An 18490-nucleotide genomic window follows, 5' to 3' on the forward strand; every position below is an offset into this window, starting at 1 on the left:
AGAGACATTTTAATGAGCTTAATCCTTTTTCAATTCTAGAACAATCGTTACAACAAACACTGTATACTTCATCAAAACAAGTGTTCTGGATGTCCTCCGTTTTAGTGTCACAGTGGGTTCAACTTACGTGCAAAATCTTCACCCGCTCTTAACTAGATAACTGAACTTGTTAAGTTACGGCCATTCTTACCAGTCCTAAGAAATCTGCCGACGGTCCTGTTAATGAATAATGTAGGGTTTTGTGAATTCCCTCATGTCCTTGCCCAAGTGAGGGTAAGTTTTCTGGGTCAGTTCCCAAAGGCACTCCCGCCTAGAATCAGCCACCCGTGCTGCAACTTTCTAAACGTCCCAATGTACCTGCGGCCCTGGGGAGGGGACACCTGCTTGGAGCCAGTGCTTCTTACCACTGTTCTAGACCCTGCACCTCAATTTCTCTCTACCCCTCCGAGAGAAAAGTTCAGATACCAGGCCTGTTAATAACAGAAACAATGACATCTTGGTATCTCAAAGGAAGAAACTTGAGGGTCAACTTTAAATGCAAAGACCCTTAGATTTGTGAAAGGACAGGCAGAATTATCACACCTCCCTTGTATAATCATGTGTCGCTTGGTGGGAATACATTCTGAGAAATGTGCTGTTGGGTGACGCCGTTGTTGTACAGACATCACAGAGTGTACCAACACAAACCTAGGTGGTATGGCCTACACACCTGGGCTATATGGTAGTCATCTCATGAGACCACTGTCGTGCATGCGGCCAGTCGTTGAATGAAATGTCATCATGTGACTATACAGTGTGCCATAATAATGCATATGAAAATAACATGCGGGGGTTACAGTTCCTATTTCTGCCTCAGATTCAGAGGTGGGATGTCCTCCTGGAAGCTTCCCTGAGTTCCACAGAGCAGGGTTAGGTGCTCCTATGGCCCTTGGTTTCCCTTGATTATAGTATTTACCAGCCTGAGTTGTAGAGGCCTGTTTCTTTCTCAGTATTTCTCACCAGACTGCAACCTTCCTGGGAGCAGAGAGTAGGTCCCACTCGCTGTTGCACGGCCAGCACCTGGTAGAGTGCGTGACATGAAGTGCTCAGGGCACATGTGCCGAATGAAGGAAGGAAGGGACAGATCCCTGGGAGGAGGGACACATCTGCCAGGGAAACTGAGGCATTGGGTTAATGAGTCCTCCAAAATCATCTGCTTAATAAAAGCAGACACAAATTTAGGATCTTTTAGTCCCTAAACCACACTTGTTCTGTGTGTGTGACTGAAACACATCGCTAGTAATTCTGTAAGAGTACACTGTTACACACACATGGGTTATGTGCATTACTTCTGGTTGGAATTAGAGGTGCTGCCCTTCACCCTGATCCAGTTCCGTCTAGGAAGAGCAGGACGATTTGGACTACAACTTCACCAATCTCACTCTCGAGATACTAGGTCCATGTTGCTGTCATTGGGACTAAGTCAGAAACCAGCCTTCTCACTTAAATTATGTTTCTAGCAGAACATGGTCCATACTCGCATGGGAATTAAATCTCACTGTATTTGAGTTCTAGGTCATTTGGTCCCAGGAGTAGTGACTAATGGTCTGGAGATGCCAATATGACTAGGCAGGCGTCCCCACTCTCCGGGAAAAGTTCATATTTCTGATCCTGAGAAATAATTCGCTAAGAAGCATCACACAGACCAGTTGGGGGGGCAGTTTGAAGGCTGCGGAAGGAATAATTCATGCAGCTCAGTATGACTGCCTGACTGAGAACAGAGGCCACTCACAAGCATAACACTCTGGGCACATTCTTGTCTCAGGCCTGCACCCTCGTCCTCTTTTCTTGCCTAAGAAAGGAAAGCTGGGAAGGGGAATGGGGGGTAGGTGTGGCATGGGAAAACACCACCGGCTCAGAAAATCCACCCAGCAGTAAATGAACAGTATGTCCACAGCAGATATGGTCAAAAACAAAATCAAACAGCCTTGCACGTGAAAAAAAATGCATGCAACTTGTGCTCAGTACATAGGTCACATTTGGGCATATAAATGCAGGCAAAGTGTGATTCAGATACTCCAAAGGAGCACGGTTTCCAAGAATCACTCATAGCAGCTTCTGAATTAGGGTTTGATTGATCCGCAGCATCTTATCATTCAAAATCTATTTTTAAGTGATATTTTGCTTGGATCAATATTGAAGTTATTTCAACTTTTTGGTATACTTAACAACTGATTCTGGAAAGAGGTAAGCAAAAAACGTTACTGATGGCATGAAAAGTGAGATCAATTTAAAAATTATCTAGATATTATTATTAAATGGATTTCCTTGTACACTCAGTCATACACATAGCAATAAATTTTCTGCCTCTAATTAAGCCAGGAAAAATACAGTGTAATGATAATACCTGTCAACTCACTTGGTGATCAGAGGATGTCCACATGCCAGATCGCTTGAAACACTACATGAGACCCTGAGGGACAGAGCAAAGCCCGTGCACAGGAATGCATTTGGGCTTTCGAGAATAATTAAAGGGAAGTAAAATAATCCCAAACTCAACAGGAATGATTTTGATTTCCCAGCTAGGAACAGGACTTTCCATAAGTGAGTGGCTCATTCTTTAAAGTCCTGGCTATTTGAAAAGCTAGCTCTTACAACTAGTTTTGCTTTGCTAATATTATCAATCAGAAAATCTAAGTCCAAACAGAAGTTCATATTTCCAAGTAGAGAACTTTCTCACATTTGCTTGACATCCAGTTTAGCAGTCACTCTTTGGAAGTGTTACATGTTTTGGTCAGTGTTTCTGGACCCAAATAAAGCGTTCTGGAGCCTCCTCTTTTGAAAGTATTTTGTCATCATTATCAGAGAGTGTTTAAATAACTGGCTATGGTGCTTGGCTAGACTCTGGGCTGGGAGAAACAATCTGAAGTCAATTGCTGGTGTAATCATTAGTCCTTTCATTACCCGGGGCAGGAGGTGCCGGCTGGGAAGCAAACCCCGAGTGATGAGACGTGCATGTTACCAGTTTATTCTGGCAAGTAACAGTTAATAATTTATACACAGTGAAGCCAGCGAGTTATCCTTCTTCCTAAGAGAAGTTAAAAAGGAAACAAACAAATAAAAAACCGGGAGCAAGGGTTGGATTTGAAACCGCAAGAGTAAATGGCAAATGTGGCAGCAGCAAAATCACTGTTAAACCTTTGGGGGGCGATGCAAAATGTGTTTAGAAGCCACACCTTCCTGGGTTTTGTCTACAGGGCTTTGACCCGGGGAACAGCTGAGGTCTTTCTTCTGTCCCAGGGGAAGGAAAGAAGGAAAGAAGAACAACAGGACGTCAAGGACTGTCCAGAGCTGGAAGCCTTGACTTCTGCAATCAGAACTCCCAGATCCTTTCCGGGCAAGCACATAGCCGGAGGAAAGGAAAACTAGGAAAACAATTGGTTCGTAGAACAATGAGATGCAGTTTCATTTTGGTTTTACACTCAAATGTAAATGTGGTTATAATTTCTTTTAAAAATATATTAATAAAAGGCAGTGGGTCGAGTATGGTAACTCCTTAAAGCTGCACTAAAGAGCAGCCCCACTTCTGTTCCTGAGAGGACGTTAGCAAGAGAAAAGTCGTGGGAAAGCAAAGATACAGCTGTTTCCAGGCAAACGGCCCAGAACTGTTCAGCATCAACCAGCAGAGTCTCCAAAGAACCACAGAAACACGCCCAAAGCGACTCCCGGGCACACATGTGGGGTTCCGAGCAGCGTGGGGCTCCGTGTCCACCCCTCCCGCCCCCGGCCCACCCGGGGCCCCAGGGCAGGTGAAGGCGCCCAGCGGCCCAGGGCCCCGCGTTGCGAGTTCAAATCCCGCTGACTCCCGGGCACCCTAACCCCGCACGGTGCGCTCCAAGTTCTGCTTGCTTGCCCCGGGCCCCGAGGAGTCCCCTAACTCGCCCCTACCCAGCCCACAACAAAGGAGTCTCCCCTAATGGATGCGCGATGGCAGCCCCCAGGGATAACCAGCGGGAACCCGCCCAGAGACTGCACCTGGCCGTGCCACGCGCGACCCCCGAGGGGCGGGCGAGCGGCTCCGGCCAGGGACAAAGGGACTGCGCCGGGCGCCCCGGGCGCAGGGTGGGACGCCGGGAGCGGAGCCGGCGGGACTCACCTTCGCAGCGGCCCGGCTGCGCTCCTCATGGAGCAGGAGGGCGGCGGGCAGCAGCAGCAGCCAGACGCCGAGCCGGGGCCCCATGGTGGCGCGCCCGGGGCGGCGGGGACCGGCGAGGGGCGGCGGGGGCCGGCGGCCGGACGCTCGGGGGCCGCGGCGGGCGGCTCACTGGGCGAGGGCCGGGGCGTGAGCGCTGCGCACGGTCCCGGGCGCGGCGGCTCGCGGCGGAGACCTGAGCGCGGCCAGGCGAGCTCCCCAATTTGTTGGCGCTGCCCCCTCCCCTCGGCGGCGCGCGGGCGGCGTCTCAAAGGGGAGGACCCTGCGGCGCGGGTAAGAGGCGGCGGGAGCGCGCGGCTCGCGGATTGTGGCCGCCGCGCGCCGGGACGCCAGGGCTCCGCGCTCCGCACCCTCCCGCAGCCGCGGCGCGACCCTGCACTCCGCGCTCGCCCACCGCGCGGAGGACCGCGAGCAGCCGCGCGGGCCCCGAGGCCGGCGCCCAGGGAGGCCTGGAGGGCGGGCGCGCGGCTGGAGGGCGGATGCGCGCGGGCGGCAGCCCCTGAAGCCGGGCCGGAGGTGAGAGCGACCCCGGGGACGAGACCCGGGCCAAGGCCACAGACTTGGGGCGCCCTGAGCAGCCTCGGGCTGCGCGCCCTTCTCTCAGGAGTGGTGTGGGGGCCGGGGGGCGGTTGAGCGGCCACGGCTGAGTAGCACCAGCCAGGGCCTAAATGGAAGGCTCCCCTTTCTTCTGTCTCGCCGTGGGGAGCCTCTGTGTCACCCCTGCGAGGAGGCGGGGGCTCACCCCGCTTTCCCGCGTCTCGCAGACCGACGCGGGCGGCGAGGATGCTCCCCTCCCAGCCCCAGCTCAGCCCGCTTTGTCTCTCGCCTTCCAGGCTGGGACGGACTGACCCGAGCCCAGAGTGGCCAGATTGGGAGCATGGACAGACACCAGTGCGCGGCGTCCAGCCCTGCCCTGCGGCGGTAAGCAACTTTTTGCCGTGTCCCCGTGGGTCCTGCGCGACGGGACCTTTCGTGTAACTTTCAGGAAATGCCGAGCCGCGGCCACACGCTCACGGCGCTCTTCCTCCCTCTCCCATCCAGGTGGCTGTTGCTGGGGTTCGTGACAGTGGGGCTCCTGGCCCACAGCGTCCTTGCGGTAAGTCCTGCCTCCGGTTCACGGGCTTTATTCGCGCACCCAAGAGTGGTTGGGACACCGAGTGGCCTTGCCGAAAGGCAGCTCGTGCGTGCTGCCCTGAGCGTGTTTGTGTGCCTGTGTGTCCTCCTGCAGCCCCTGCCCAGCCCAGGTTCTGAGAAAGCTCGCTTTTCTCAGGGAACTTGTCTGCCTTGGGTTCCCCACCTTCACTCCTGTGCATTACAGGGGTCTGCGCTTCCACGGGAGCCAATAATTTAAAACGTAGCCTGCGGCGTGCTTTTCCCTCGGTTGAGCCAAGCCCAGCCTTAGTATCAAGGATGACTGTCAGTCACATGGCAGTGAGGCGCCGGGCGAGGGGGGAGAGACGTGTGGCATTGAGAAGCTGGTGTCTAGGTACTGTCCTTTGCGAAGAGTCTCGTTCTTTTAAAAGAGAAGCTTTGGGGGAATGGGCGGGGCGAGGAGAGGAACACGACAACATTGTACAATTTGACCATTGTGAGGGAAGAATGGCAGAAAACATGCATTTTTTCCGGTCTTATTCTGGCCCTGGAAGAGTCACCGGTGAGATCTGATAAGGTTCCCACCTGTGACCTTGTTTACTGAGTGTCCACCACCCCCCCCCAGCCCTGCCGTCAAGGCGGCTCTGCTGGTATTGTCATTGCACTGGTGACTGCACTGTGGGATTTTGTAAATTGTGTTTAACTAGTAGGAGCCACTTTCGTCGAGCTTTATGTAACAGGGCTGAAGTGCCACCAGTTTGCTGGGTCCCTTCAGTTGAGGACACAAATGTTTAAACTGGGACTGAAAATCCAGGGGACTGACGAGGTGTTCTGGACCCCACTCTCTCTGTACTGTGTCTGATGGGATAGGATTTCTGTCACACCTGATTTCCCAGGTGACTCCGCTTGGGAACGCCCCCTCCCCTCTGGGTTCCCACTCTGGGCGGAGAGCGCACAGGGAACAATGGGAAGCCGTGTTGGTGCTTTGATTTAAATTCTGTTATTTTCACATTGTTCTGTCCTCGTGTAAAACAAACAAGGATTTTAAAGGCAGTGAGCAGCGAAGAGCTACCCTAGCTTGGGAAAGGACCTTTAGCCTCACTTCTGTCTGCTGCCTTCTACTCCAGTTGAGGGCCCAGATTGGGAAGTCAGAAGAGGAGGTCACAGACTTTGACCAGAGCATTCCAGGCTGAAGTTTTCTTAGAGCTCAGGTCCGTCTCTCCTTCGTTTCCACATGTCCTGATTGAAGAAGACCAGAATCTAAATATTTAAACCAACCCATTGACCCTTATGGGTTCTTATGCACACATGACATATAGGACTTGGCACAGAGTTATGAGCCAGACCAACACACGCACACACTCAAAGGAGGAGGAGGTCCCCCAAAAGGAAAGCACCAAATCTTGTTGAGAGTGTGCGCATTGGCTGTGCTGTCTCTCACACCCCTCGGTCCCCTAGAACCACTTTTGTAATATCAATGTTCCCCTTCCTGAGGATGGTAGAGTCTCAGGAATCTTCTCTGCGACTGATCCTAAAATTGGTGGACAGGGCTTCCGGTCAGAAGCCCAGGGTACTAAACGCAGCTCTGCCTTGATCTCATAAATCCTGAGCCCCAGTTTCCACAGTTTGAACAGGAAGAGAATGTCCCCCTGCTTGGTACAGAGGCCAGTGCCCTGCCACATGGAATGCCCCTCTATACCTTCCTCTAAAACCTCTTAGACGCTGCACAGCCACCTGAGTCCCCTTGCTCTCTGCCCTTGGATGGGACCAAGACCATTTCTTGCCTAGCAATGTTTCTCAGAGTACAATCCTTGGCCCCCTACACTCACCTGGAAAGGCTGCTTAAAAATTCAGACTTCTGGTTGGAATGTCAGACTTTCTAGTCAGACTTCCTGGGCTGGAGCGTGGGAGCCTGCATTCCCACTTGATGCCAAAGTTTGGCAGCCACTGAGTTAAGAATATTGGGTTGGAAGGCCATTGGAGTCACTTGCCAATTTATTTCATTTCCCTGGGCATTCGATTCTAAACTACACATAAAGACAGATAAATACTTTTGAGTCATTTTACTAGAGACATATTGATATGTATTATTCAACAGACATTCAATGGGTTATGTTCAACAATGGATCTTCTACTTCCTGCCTTCTTATTGACCACTGGCTTTAATAGCTGTTACTCATGAAATAATTTCTTGATCCTTAACTGTATTCATTAAAAAATCTTTCTTAATTGTGGCAAGTTCAGCTCCCCCCCTGTTTGACTGCCACGCTCAAGAGTCCTGTCTCATTGCCTCTTGGTGCCAAGGACTCTTGGCTGGGGGTGGGGGTCAATTCAGTAAAAAGGGCTGCTGGTTGTAGCTTGATGAGCTTTGTAGCAGAAGTAGCTGAAAATGGTCAGTGAAGAAATAGAAAATGATTTAATGAGTACTTCCTAGGTACCAATTTGTGTGCATTAATTCATCTAAGCCTCATAGGAAAACATACCTCCTTGAGTAAGTAACTATTATTACCCCCGTTCTGCAGATGAGAAGACAGAGGCACAGAGTTTAAGCAGCTTGCCCAGGCTCTCTGTCTTTGTAAGTGGCAGACGTGCGATTTGAACCCAGGCATCTGCCTGCAGCACTGTTTCCCAGGATCACACTGAGTCAGTAAAGAGGGCGCTCTTGAGGTCCAGGATTTGAGTCTCCTGGTTGTGTTTCTCCTTGTTCTTGACTGTGACTAACAGAGTAAAGCCACACACTGGTTTCTGGGAAGGCGACTCTCCCTCATCCTCCCCTCCTGCTTTGCTCGGAAGCGGAGCCCAGAGCAAGGGAGAAGTGATGCAATTGGGCATCCAAGGGGAGAAAAGGAAGGAGAAATCCCACTGGGCATCCTGGGCTCGGGACCCAGTGTGGACACGGGTGCTCGGCATGTGCAACAGCACTCCCTGTTGTTCAGGCTGCCTTTCCTAAGGTGGCATGCCTCAAATGCAGTGCCAGGGTGCTGGGGGCGTGTGCAGATGGCCCATCCTAAAAGGCAGTGTGGCATAGGGTTGCCATCCTGACTCTGAAGGCAGGCTCCCTGGGGCCAGTCCCAACCCGGCATCTGAGGAGCTGCCGCCACACACTGGCTCTCACCAAACCCCTGTGTGCCGGTTACCCCTCCCCCCCAATGCAGATGGGAATACTGGCCCCATCTCTAGGGCTGGCAGCTGTCGCTTGAGTGGATGCACATGGCACATGCTGCCCTCTGAGGTGTGTGGGGTGGAGCGTGTGCGGGAGGTGTCTGCTGGGCCTGTGTGTGGGGAGGTTCCTGTGGCGGCGTGCTCCTGGCCTTCCTGGAGACTTAAAAGTGCTCACTGAAGCCCCTGCTGAGCGTTGTTACTTATCTCAAGAGATGGGGCAGCAGCCTTGAAGATCTGAGAGACCAGTCCTGTGTGATTCTGGGAGGAAGAGAATTCCAAATAACAAAGACCTTCCCTGAGATCAAATGTGCTGTGGGCCAGGCTGACCTCACCACTAAGCTGGGGAGACGGGCCACATAATGTAGATTCTCACAGGTGTGGGGGCAGCCAGAGCCCTGCAGGCACAGGGGCTGTGTCCCCGGGAAATGCTGCGCTCCTGACTGCCTTCCGCACCAGCTTCAGTTTCCAGGGAGCCTTCCAGGGCTCCAAGCCCTGGAAAGTCCAACTGATGCTCCTGCAGCCTGCCACGCATTTCCCTCCTCCCAGCAAAAAAAAGAAGGGAAAAGAAGCCATGTGTTCTAAACTTTTTCTCTTCTCCTTTCAATCAGCGTATTGAAAAATTATGAAACACGTATATTGCTAAGATGCTTCCAGGGCTCTATTTAAGAATTATGGAGAACAGTTCTTTCCCAGAATTCTCTAGAGCTTTAGTCCTATCGTTCAAAATCTAGGCCCCCAAGAAGAAGGGAGATATCACAAGGTTCTTCCTCTGTTAATGGAAAAACGGGCCTGTCTCCTGCTCTCTGGAAGCTATTAAAGTAAGCCCCCCGGGGTGGCTTGTATGCCCTAGCCACAGTAAATGACACCAGGGATTTGTCATAGCATCCAGCCAGTTGCAGATACGAAGGGTGGACAGAGGGGACACAGCTGTCACACTGTCAGTGGGTATTTTCAGAACCAGAGGGAGAGCAAAAAAGTGAGATTCAAATAAAAAGTTCTAGAATAGAAAACAAAGACTGCTAAAATGATAAAAGTCAAAGGATTGTCTGTCTTTCTGGGGAGAGGGTAAAAAAATGGGTGACTAGCTTCAATGAAATAATAGAGAAAATGTGAGGGAAAGATGGAAGTGGAAGGGAGACAGAAGTTTTCAACATTATGTTTGATGATGATACAATGAAAGTATCACTACGTAGAAGGTGGTTTTGGAAGGCGGTGTTTTTTTGCTCTGAAAGAGAATACTCGCCTTTGATGAAAGGCCTTTAGAGGAAGCTCTGACTTGGGCCTCTCGCTGTGTCTGCTGGTGTCTGTTGGTGGGCTCACCGTTGGGGAAGATGGTGAGTGAAGTTTGGAACCATGGCCTTGGTTGATTCCGCTTGTAACCCAGGCAGTCTGTGCAGTGGCTGGTGGTCTCCAGGGCCAGTGGCTGCACAGTAGTCTTGGGGGCAACAAAGTGCCACCCAGCCTGGGTACCAACTGGCTGTTTGACCCCAGGGCAAGTCACCTAACGCTCTGGTTCTGGGGTGTGAGGGAAGACTGAAGAAGAGTTGTGTGGTGTGATATCTGTGCTGGACTGCTTCTGGAAAGCAGGCACCCGGATTAGCTGGAGAGTCAGAACAGAGCGCACACGGTGCTGCCCTGGGCTGAGACTGCCACGGTGAGCTGGCTCTCACCCTTTGCAGCTGTAACATTGGAAATGGGAATGCTTTTCCAAGTAAGCACGTGGGCTGCTCCAGGATATGACTTAAATATGCTGCATTCCGCTTTTCATCTTCAGAGTGTGAGAAGCTTCTGGAATCCAGTGAATGGTACCTAATCGCCTGAGATGAGAGCAGGGGCAGGTTATTTGGTAGTCACCTCTTGCCACTCCTCTGGAAGCTGCTCCCTCAGTTAATGAGACACTCCTGGGACAGCTGAAGCCCTGAATGACTCACTAACCTTGGTTTCATTGGCTTCCCTGGGGTCTGTGATTTCTCTTTAGCTTATCTATGAAAGAAGAAGGGGATGTCTAATCTTAGGGAGATCCCATGGGTTTCTCCAGTCCTGTCCAGATGGGTCAGGAGTGAATCTCAAAGAAAGTGCACATTGCCCACAGCTCCCCCTGCAAGCTCTGCCCCACCCACTAGACCCTAACTAAGCCCTGAGCACCTGGATCTCCTCCTGCTGGTACCTGCCCATCTCCTGCCGCTGCTGGCAGACTCTTGATGCACACTGGGCCTTCTGTTAGGATGTGTTCTGCTGCCTTGAGTGAGGCTGCCTTTTGAAGCAACAAGTTCTTTTGTAAAAAACTGTCCAAGTGCAATGTAGTATCCTGGACTGGATCCTGGAAGAGAGAACACTAGTGGAAAAACTGATCAAATTCTAGTAGAGTCTGTAGTTTATTTAATGTACTCAGGTTAATTTCTAGTTTTGATGAAATGTGCTGAAGTTCTATAAGATGTTGACATAGCATCATCATGTCTGGGTGAAGGCTATACAGGGCCTCTCTGCACTATCTTTGCAACTTTTCTGGAAATCTAAATTATTTCCAAGTAAACATCTGCTCTTAGAAGCCATGGACCAGTCACATTTGGCGTGCTTGAACCAGACAGACAAGTGCAGAGAGAAAGCTGAGAATCAGCAAGTCTTACACTAGTGAGCCGCAGATGTGGCCAGTGAGAGGAAAATATTGCTCCCATTCTTTTCTCTCATAGGCTAAGTAAACAAAAGGCACTTCTGTGTACTTGGAAATATAGCAGAAGTGGCCCCCGCCAGGGGAAAGGGCTTTTGTCCCCTAACTTGGGTGGAGTGCTTTATGAAGAGAGGAGAGGAAAGGCAGCCCGATGGAGTTTCCACAGCTTAGCATCTCGCACAGGGTCCCGGGGTGAACTACAAGAGCCTCCTCTGACTGACTGACTGACTGGGGAGGGAAAACGGTTGCACAGTTGCTTCCCGAGCTTGCGATGGCATGGCAGGTTTGCATGATGGTGTCGCTTCCAGGAAGATATTAAACATTACATGGTCACAGCGCTGCCCTGACTCATCTGTGGGGCCAGCATCTGTAGGTGCTGTACGGAAAAGGGGAGCCTCACCCCCACCTTCTTGCATGTCTAGGAAGCCCAGTGGGTGGCAAGGATGAGAAAGTGGCTCTGCCCTGGGATGTCCAGGGTCCCCAACCCCAGCTCCACATGTGCTCCCTGTATTGCCACAGGACATTGTGGTGGAATTTGAAGTTAGCAATCTCCAAGTGGTCACAACTTCTACTTTTGTTATGGCCTGGGATAAAGGGCCAGGAACAAGGATGGCCAGTGGCCAAGGGCTGTTGCCTCACACATTTGCCTCTGTCAGCACCCTGCAGGAACAGAGCAGCCGCTGGCCCCTGGCCCTTGCCAATTCTGTTGTGTAGCTTCCTACACATCCTTTCTCCTCTCAGTAGCCTGCAGGCCTTGTGACGAGAAGGACACCCTGCTCCCTTGCCTATCAGAGGACCCATGTGGCAGATGTCAGGATACCTGCAGCTGGCTGGGACCTCTGTCCCTTGGAATTGAGACCCATTTAAGAATTTAATTAACATGCCCTCTCAAACTGCTAGGACTTTAAATTATCGTTAGAGATCAATGATTATAAGATCAATGATTTTAAGATCATTCATAGGTCCTATAGATACTAAACATTTGTCGTCACCACCACCCAAAGTTTAGGGCGTACTGTATCTTTCCCCCAGGGTTTGTTCGCTGGGACATTGTGTGCTCCAGGGCCTGAAATGCAGCAGGCACTCAATCAAGTCTGCTCCATAAGTGAGTGAAGATGTAGTGAGTTGAAAGTGTTTAGATCTTTTGGATGAGGAATACAGTCATGGAACAAACAATAAAAGACTAGATAAAAGTATATTTTTTCTCACTGTTGGTTTTTTTTTTTTCCAAATTAAATGCTGGAAATCACACCCCCCACTGGATAAAGCTAGCCATATATGATGGTAAAGATGGTAAAGAAAGCATTGATCTCTCCAGGAAAGATTTGCGTTTTTTCCTAGGGGTTGTTTCAGCCCCACCCATAAAATTCCTATTTTGCTGCTTTTGCCCAGCTGAGTGATCTCCCCTGTGGGAATTACAGAAGAATTTGTGTTATTGGCTTACATGGACTAGTTTTCTGGTACCTGGTAGAAATTACATAACAATACGTTTTTCCGCATGTTGAGCACTTTGGGATGTGTGGGTCTTTGTGGAGGGATGTGGGCCCTGTGAGAACAGAAGAAAGGGCTGCTGCTGGTGGGCATGCTCCCTGGGATGCCTCCAGGACTCTGGTTTGTCCATTAGAGGAAGGGGATGCCGATTAGCAAGGACTGTGCAGTAATTGCAGACTGGTGTGGGGAGGAGAGATGCGGGACCTGCTGGTTCGGCCTGCCTCCTCCTCTACCCTCACCCTGCTGACACTGGCTCCAGGTTGGAGAAAGGGAAGGGGTCCCCTGAGATCAATATAAGAAAGAGTAACTCCTGAAGGTACCTCTAGGCTCCACAACTCCCAGGAACGGCTCAAACATCCCAGGGAGAAACACAGCAACTCCCATTAGTCGAGCACATTGGTGCCAGGAACTGATCTAACCACTGACACACATTACCCGCTAAATGCCTACAACTGTTACCCCCTTTACAGATGTGCAGACTGAGGCACACGCAGGTTAGGGCACTTGTTAAGGTCAAGAAGGAATAAAGCTGGAACTGAAGCCCAAGACTTGCTGATTCCAAAACCTCTGCTCTTAACCACTGTGCTAGGCTGAAAAAGTCCTAGCCATAGAATATGTGTGCATGTTCCAAATACGTAAAATGCTGGATATGTAAAATATACATATGTACATTATATGTAAATATATGTGTATATTATTTATGTGGAATATAGATAGATGATGGATTAGATGATAGAGATATAGATGATTGATAGAGATAGATATAGATAGGTGACAGAAAGATGACGTATAGATAGACAGCTAATAGATATAGACACATGACAGACAGATGATAGAGAGAGAAATAAATCACAGATAGGTAAGTAGATGAGAGAGAGACACAGAGATAGACATAGATAGATAGATGATTAGATAGATAGGTAAATATCAAGATGAGAGAGAGAACAGAGGACATAAGTGCGTGCACACACACACACACACACACACACACACACACGGCCCGTAGATGCTCCTGGCTCCTTTCTCCACAAGGGCTGCCCAGGCAGAAGCAGGGAGAATGACTGTCTCTGGGGAGCATTAGGCAGACCTGTTCTTTAAGGTGCCTTCTGTAGAGAGGCTGACCTATGCGTGTAGACGACCGAGTAGCTCGTGAACTCTGAGAAACTAGACTAGAAAGGCTGCACTCAGGGGAGGCTCAGAAAGGATGAGCAGGAGAGGGGGCTCCAATCAGCAGAACAGAGGGCCTGCCGGAGTCTCCTTCTCCAGGTCCTTTTGGAAATTTCAGGCCAGGAAGGTATGTTTATTACAGCTCCGTAAAGGGGGGAGGGGCCTGCAGACACAGCATTATCTCAGGGCAGAGGGAGAGGCTTTTGGAAAACTGTTAGCCCTAACTTGGAGAGAGATTTACCGAAACCCCCTGGGGAGTAAGACACCTTCCCAAAATTATCTAGGCCGGGCAGGAGACCCCCTTGGACAGCAGGGGAATGATGACAGAATCCACTTTTTCCTGGACCGACGCCACCTTCTTCCTGTTGGGGTCTGCTTTTACTGCTTTGTTTTTTGTTCTGATGTTTTCCAGTGGAATCTCCCACATGCCAACAGGTAGACAGGTGTGGTCTATTAAAGAGAGTTGGAGCATGTGGCTTTGAGTCCCATGACGGGGAGAAGTCACTTTTTCTTTCTGAGCCTGCTTTTCTTCATGTGTAAAACAGGAATGCTGATAACTATGTCACAAGTTCATGTGAGATCATTTATGTGAAATTCGTTCGCCAAATGAACGTGTTCGATTCTCCTAGGAATAGTATTTGCTCACAAATTATGCACATTAATCCTCCCGTGGGCTCAGGTGTGGGTCCAGAGCAAGGACAGGCCAGGAGCAGAAGGTGGGAGTGTCCTGAGGGCTCTGTGTATATGTATATGGAATAGGAGTTGTCCAACTGCCTGACCAAACCTTTTGAGTTAAATATTGCCATGTGGGATTATCCCTGATGGGAGGGCACCCTGCACAAGTCCACGGTCTGAGACTAGGTCCTGTCTCCTGTGACCTCAGGAGCCTGCGGTCCTGTGGGTTCTACATGCGACGCACTCATCAGCAAATGCCTGCAGAAGCCGCACTCAAGACTCAGAACCACACTTTGTTCTGAGGGGAATAGGGAAGAAACAGCAGGAGTGTGGCACGGGGTCTGGGAGGAACAAGGCCAGCTTGGGTCTTGAGTTTGAAACCTGCTTTTGCTGCTTCCTGGCTGCGTGACTTTGGACAAGTTGCTTAGCTTTTAAGCTTTAGTTGCATTTCTAAAATGAATAAAAATCATTCCTCCTCATAAGTATGCCCTGAGGCTAAAAGACGGAATTGCATGCAGAGATCTTTGCAGTCTTACATGGTAATGCTTGACAAATGTTAGCTGATGGATATTTAGTGCTAGGAGTTTTTTTCAATTAAGTATGTGTCTTCATCCTCAAAACATAAAAACTTGAAGCCACAGAAAGATAAGTTCAATTTTTACTGAGTTTAAAGGAGAGAACAATTATTGCAGCCCTCTCTGCTGTCACAGGGCCTTCTCTGCGTGTGGCCTTCAAGGCAGAGGAGAGGAGAGTCTGGGCCCAGCAAGGCATAGTGGGGCAGAGGAGGACGTGGGCACGGGTGCACCAGGCCAGCAGCACTGAAGAGATGTGGGAGGGAATTGTAAGGAGTCAGGTTCTCATCTTCAGGATTCTGGTGCCCAGAGCGCTGAGACCCTGCCATCTTCGTAGCTCCTGGCAGGGAGTAGCTGTGGTGCCAGGAGGCTGAGCTGGGGACAAGCTCGCCGTTGCACGCGCAGTTCGCATGGTGTGACAGGCGTAGTAGGGGCATCTTCTCAATGCCTTTGGACAGTTGTTTTCGTTTTCTTAAGTTTGAGAAATAGCAGCAAAGGGAAGAACTTTAATTTTAAAGTTATGTCAAGGTACAACTAAATTATTTCTAGAACAAATGGAAAGACTTAGAAACAAAGAACATTTTGTTCAAATAATTCTGAGACCGAAGTATAATTTAAACAAAGCAAGAAAACTCAAGAGATTTTGGTTTGGCAATGTGGCATAGAAATCTCACAACAGAATCTTAGGAGAGGATTCCCCGTGCCAATTCCTACAGGGCATTTATTTCCGAGATTAGCAACACTCGATGTCTGTCTACTGTGGTTCCTCAACCAGGATGAACAGGACACACAGACCCACCTGTTTCCTCTTAAGCACCCAGGTGAGCAAGGCCAGTGGATGGATTCAAACAAGAAGATTCCGGCTGGAGATTACAGGGAGGAAAAATCATCTTCTTCCCTTTCTTCCTTACTTGGTCATTGTCCTAATTGTAACAACCGTCCAAGTCACAATGAAGGGCCAAAAAGGGGTCTGAGACACTCTCCTTTCCTATAGAAAAACCACCTTCCTTCCCTACCAGTTCCCACCAGGTTTCAGCTGCTTTCCTCCCACCCCGCCCCCCCCAAGACAATCTTAGCTCAGACAGGATTTCCTTCGTCTTAGTCATCAGCTTTTATGGTCCAGCCTCCTCTTCCCGTTGCAAAACAAGGAATATTAACAGCAAGTAGTCTGAAATGATTTGTAAACCTTATGCCGATACATGTAGACATCAGTTTTTGCGTGTGCTTACCAACATCAAGATGCCAGAGGCTGGAAAAATAAATGCATTTCTCATTAAGTCACATGGTACAGTGGAGTTTTCAGCCATCTGCCTTGGCTTTTATTAAATTGCAAAACAGCAAACATATTCATTTTCATTGCATTTCTAAAAAGCTGCAAAGTTAAAAATGACAATTTTAGCAAAAATCATTCATGTTTAAAATGGAGGCTAGTAGAATGATGGATCGGGTTAGTAACATGTCCTTCTGGTAACAGGTCTGGTTCCCACTATCACATAAGAACATGCCCTCAAGGCATGACATGAAGCATTCCTTCAAACTCTTAAAAGATTTCCTGGGGTCTCAAAGGAGAATGTAGTCCTCATATTCTGCCAAGTGAATCTAGGAGGAAGCACAGCACCCCGGTTTACAGGAACGCGGCATCTAGTTGTCAGGTCTGTTCTTGATTAGAGTGGAAAGTCACCCAAGTCACTCAGCTCCAGCTCCCGTACAGGGAGGAAAGGTAAGGGAGCAAATTCAACCCCCAGGAGCCTTCATCTAGTCGTAAGTGCTCATGCCTGCTCCCCTCTCTCTCTCTCCTAGGAGTAGTGGCACCGGTGACAGTAGTGGTAGTGCCAATCCTAGTAGCAGCACACCACTCTTCTTTTCCAGCTGAATTGTTCTTGCCAGGAGATGGAAGAGAAAAATCATTCTCTTCCAATTCATGTCAATGCAGTCCCATTAAGGAAATTAGGGGGAAAAAAGAGGAAAATTCCTCTTAATAAATTCTCATTTCCTCTTTTTTATCCCTGTTCCAAAACGTCTCCACCGAGACCCTGTGCTCTTCTAGATCTAAAACTTTGCTCAAAAGTGGATCTGACATCAGCATTTACATGCAGACTTCGCCTCGAGTTTTCTGTGAAGCCAGGGACCTGGTGGGCCTGGCAGGACGTCAGGGTCACCTGGGGGACTCTGTGAGACTACAGCCCTGACCCTGCTCTTCAGATATTCTGAGCGAGCTGCTCTGGGGTGGGGCCAGGCATCAGAGTTACTAGTGTTTGTCAACCTGGGCTGCACATGGCAGTCATCTAGGGAATGTTCCAGAATGCTGGTCTGGGCCCATCCCCCAGGGATTCTGACTTCCTGGATCCAGGGTACAGCCTGGCCATTGGGATTTATACAGTCCCTCAAATGATTGTAAAGGAATTCAAAGCCCATTCAGAGACCACTTAGCCCTCTAAGATCAGGAGGACGATTTGTAGTGCTCACCAGAAGGCTGTGATTCTCCTGGGCTCTCCACTGCCAAACTCTGCCCCATGCCCTGGGAATGGCTTACCCAGTACACAAGGTGGTGAGACACAGCTGGCGGTACACAGCCCGGGGTCCCCTCCACTGCTGGTGAGCCAGTCATTGGACTCCGATGCCCACGCCACGTGGGTGCCATTCGTTTCAGCTCAGCTCCTGTGCTGTGATTGGTGAGTGCTACTGAGCCCCTGTGCCATTATTGGTGGGTGCTACTGAGCCCCTGTGCCATGACTGGTGGGTGCTACTGAGCCCCTGTGCCGTCATTGGTGGGTGATTCTGAGCCCTTGTGCTGTGATTGGTGGGTGCCGCTGAGCCCCTGTGCTGTGATTGGTGGGTGCCGCTGAGCCCCTGCACTGTGGTTGGTGGGTAACTTTTTTGCTCTCCAACAGGAGTGTTTTGGTTTTTTTTTCTGCTTCTCACCTGATTGGAATTTAATGTTCTAGAAATAAATGACTGGCTTTATTCCAGAGGGGGACAGGAGAGTAAATCCCCAAAATTCCTTACTTGGGAAGTAAAAGCTGTTGAGAATAATATTGATCCTGTCTAAAAGTTCTAGAACAAGCAATGGCTGACACCACTGCTAGTTCAAATAACTGAAAGGTTGGGTCCTCTGGAACAAAATCTAACCCAAGACCATCTGCTTCTCTTTGGTGTAAAAACGGGAGAGCAAAGCCAGAGCAGTATCTCAGGGAAAATAAGTTTATTTAAAAGGGGATATACATACATACATATGTTTCATCAATTTTTAAATTTTTTTTCCTCCTTTTTACACTACCCTTAACAAAACCTTTATTCTTCTAGTTCTTGAATAAGGACAAAAGGCTAAGGCTGTTTATTCATGCAGCATTTTTGCCTTCATGTTCATTTTTCTTCTTCATTGGGTTTAATTATCTAGAGTCTCTAAGAGAAAACAGTGGAAAAAGGCAGGTTTTCCTTAATTCCTCACATCAAAAAACACTTTAGATCTTT

At 49.5% G+C, this 18490-nt stretch overlaps 2 protein-coding genes across 2 annotated transcripts in view; one reads left to right on the top strand and one right to left on the bottom strand.

Moving 5' to 3' along the window:
* COL4A1 (collagen type IV alpha 1 chain) overlaps positions 1–4419 on the bottom strand; it is a 147418-nt gene extending 142999 nt beyond the window's left edge. Inside the window, exon 1 of the mRNA XM_044779703.2 lies at positions 4136–4419. Coding sequence (XP_044635638.1) covers positions 4136–4219 — 84 coding nt within the window. The 5' untranslated portion in view covers positions 4220–4419. The remainder of the gene's footprint in view (positions 1–4135) is intronic.
* A 149-nt stretch (positions 4420–4568) lies between these two features.
* The window catches only part of COL4A2 (collagen type IV alpha 2 chain), a 191861-nt gene continuing 177939 nt past the window's right edge, over positions 4569–18490 (top strand). The window contains exons 1-3 of the mRNA XM_044779702.2: positions 4569–4708; positions 5026–5113; positions 5234–5288. Coding sequence (XP_044635637.2) covers positions 5070–5113; positions 5234–5288 — 99 coding nt within the window. The 5' untranslated portion in view covers positions 4569–4708; positions 5026–5069. The remainder of the gene's footprint in view (positions 4709–5025; positions 5114–5233; positions 5289–18490) is intronic.

The sequence above is a fragment of the Equus asinus genome, chromosome 11, assembly GCF_041296235.1.
Source record: "Equus asinus isolate D_3611 breed Donkey chromosome 11, EquAss-T2T_v2, whole genome shotgun sequence".
Classification (NCBI taxonomy): Eukaryota; Metazoa; Chordata; class Mammalia; order Perissodactyla; family Equidae; genus Equus; species Equus asinus.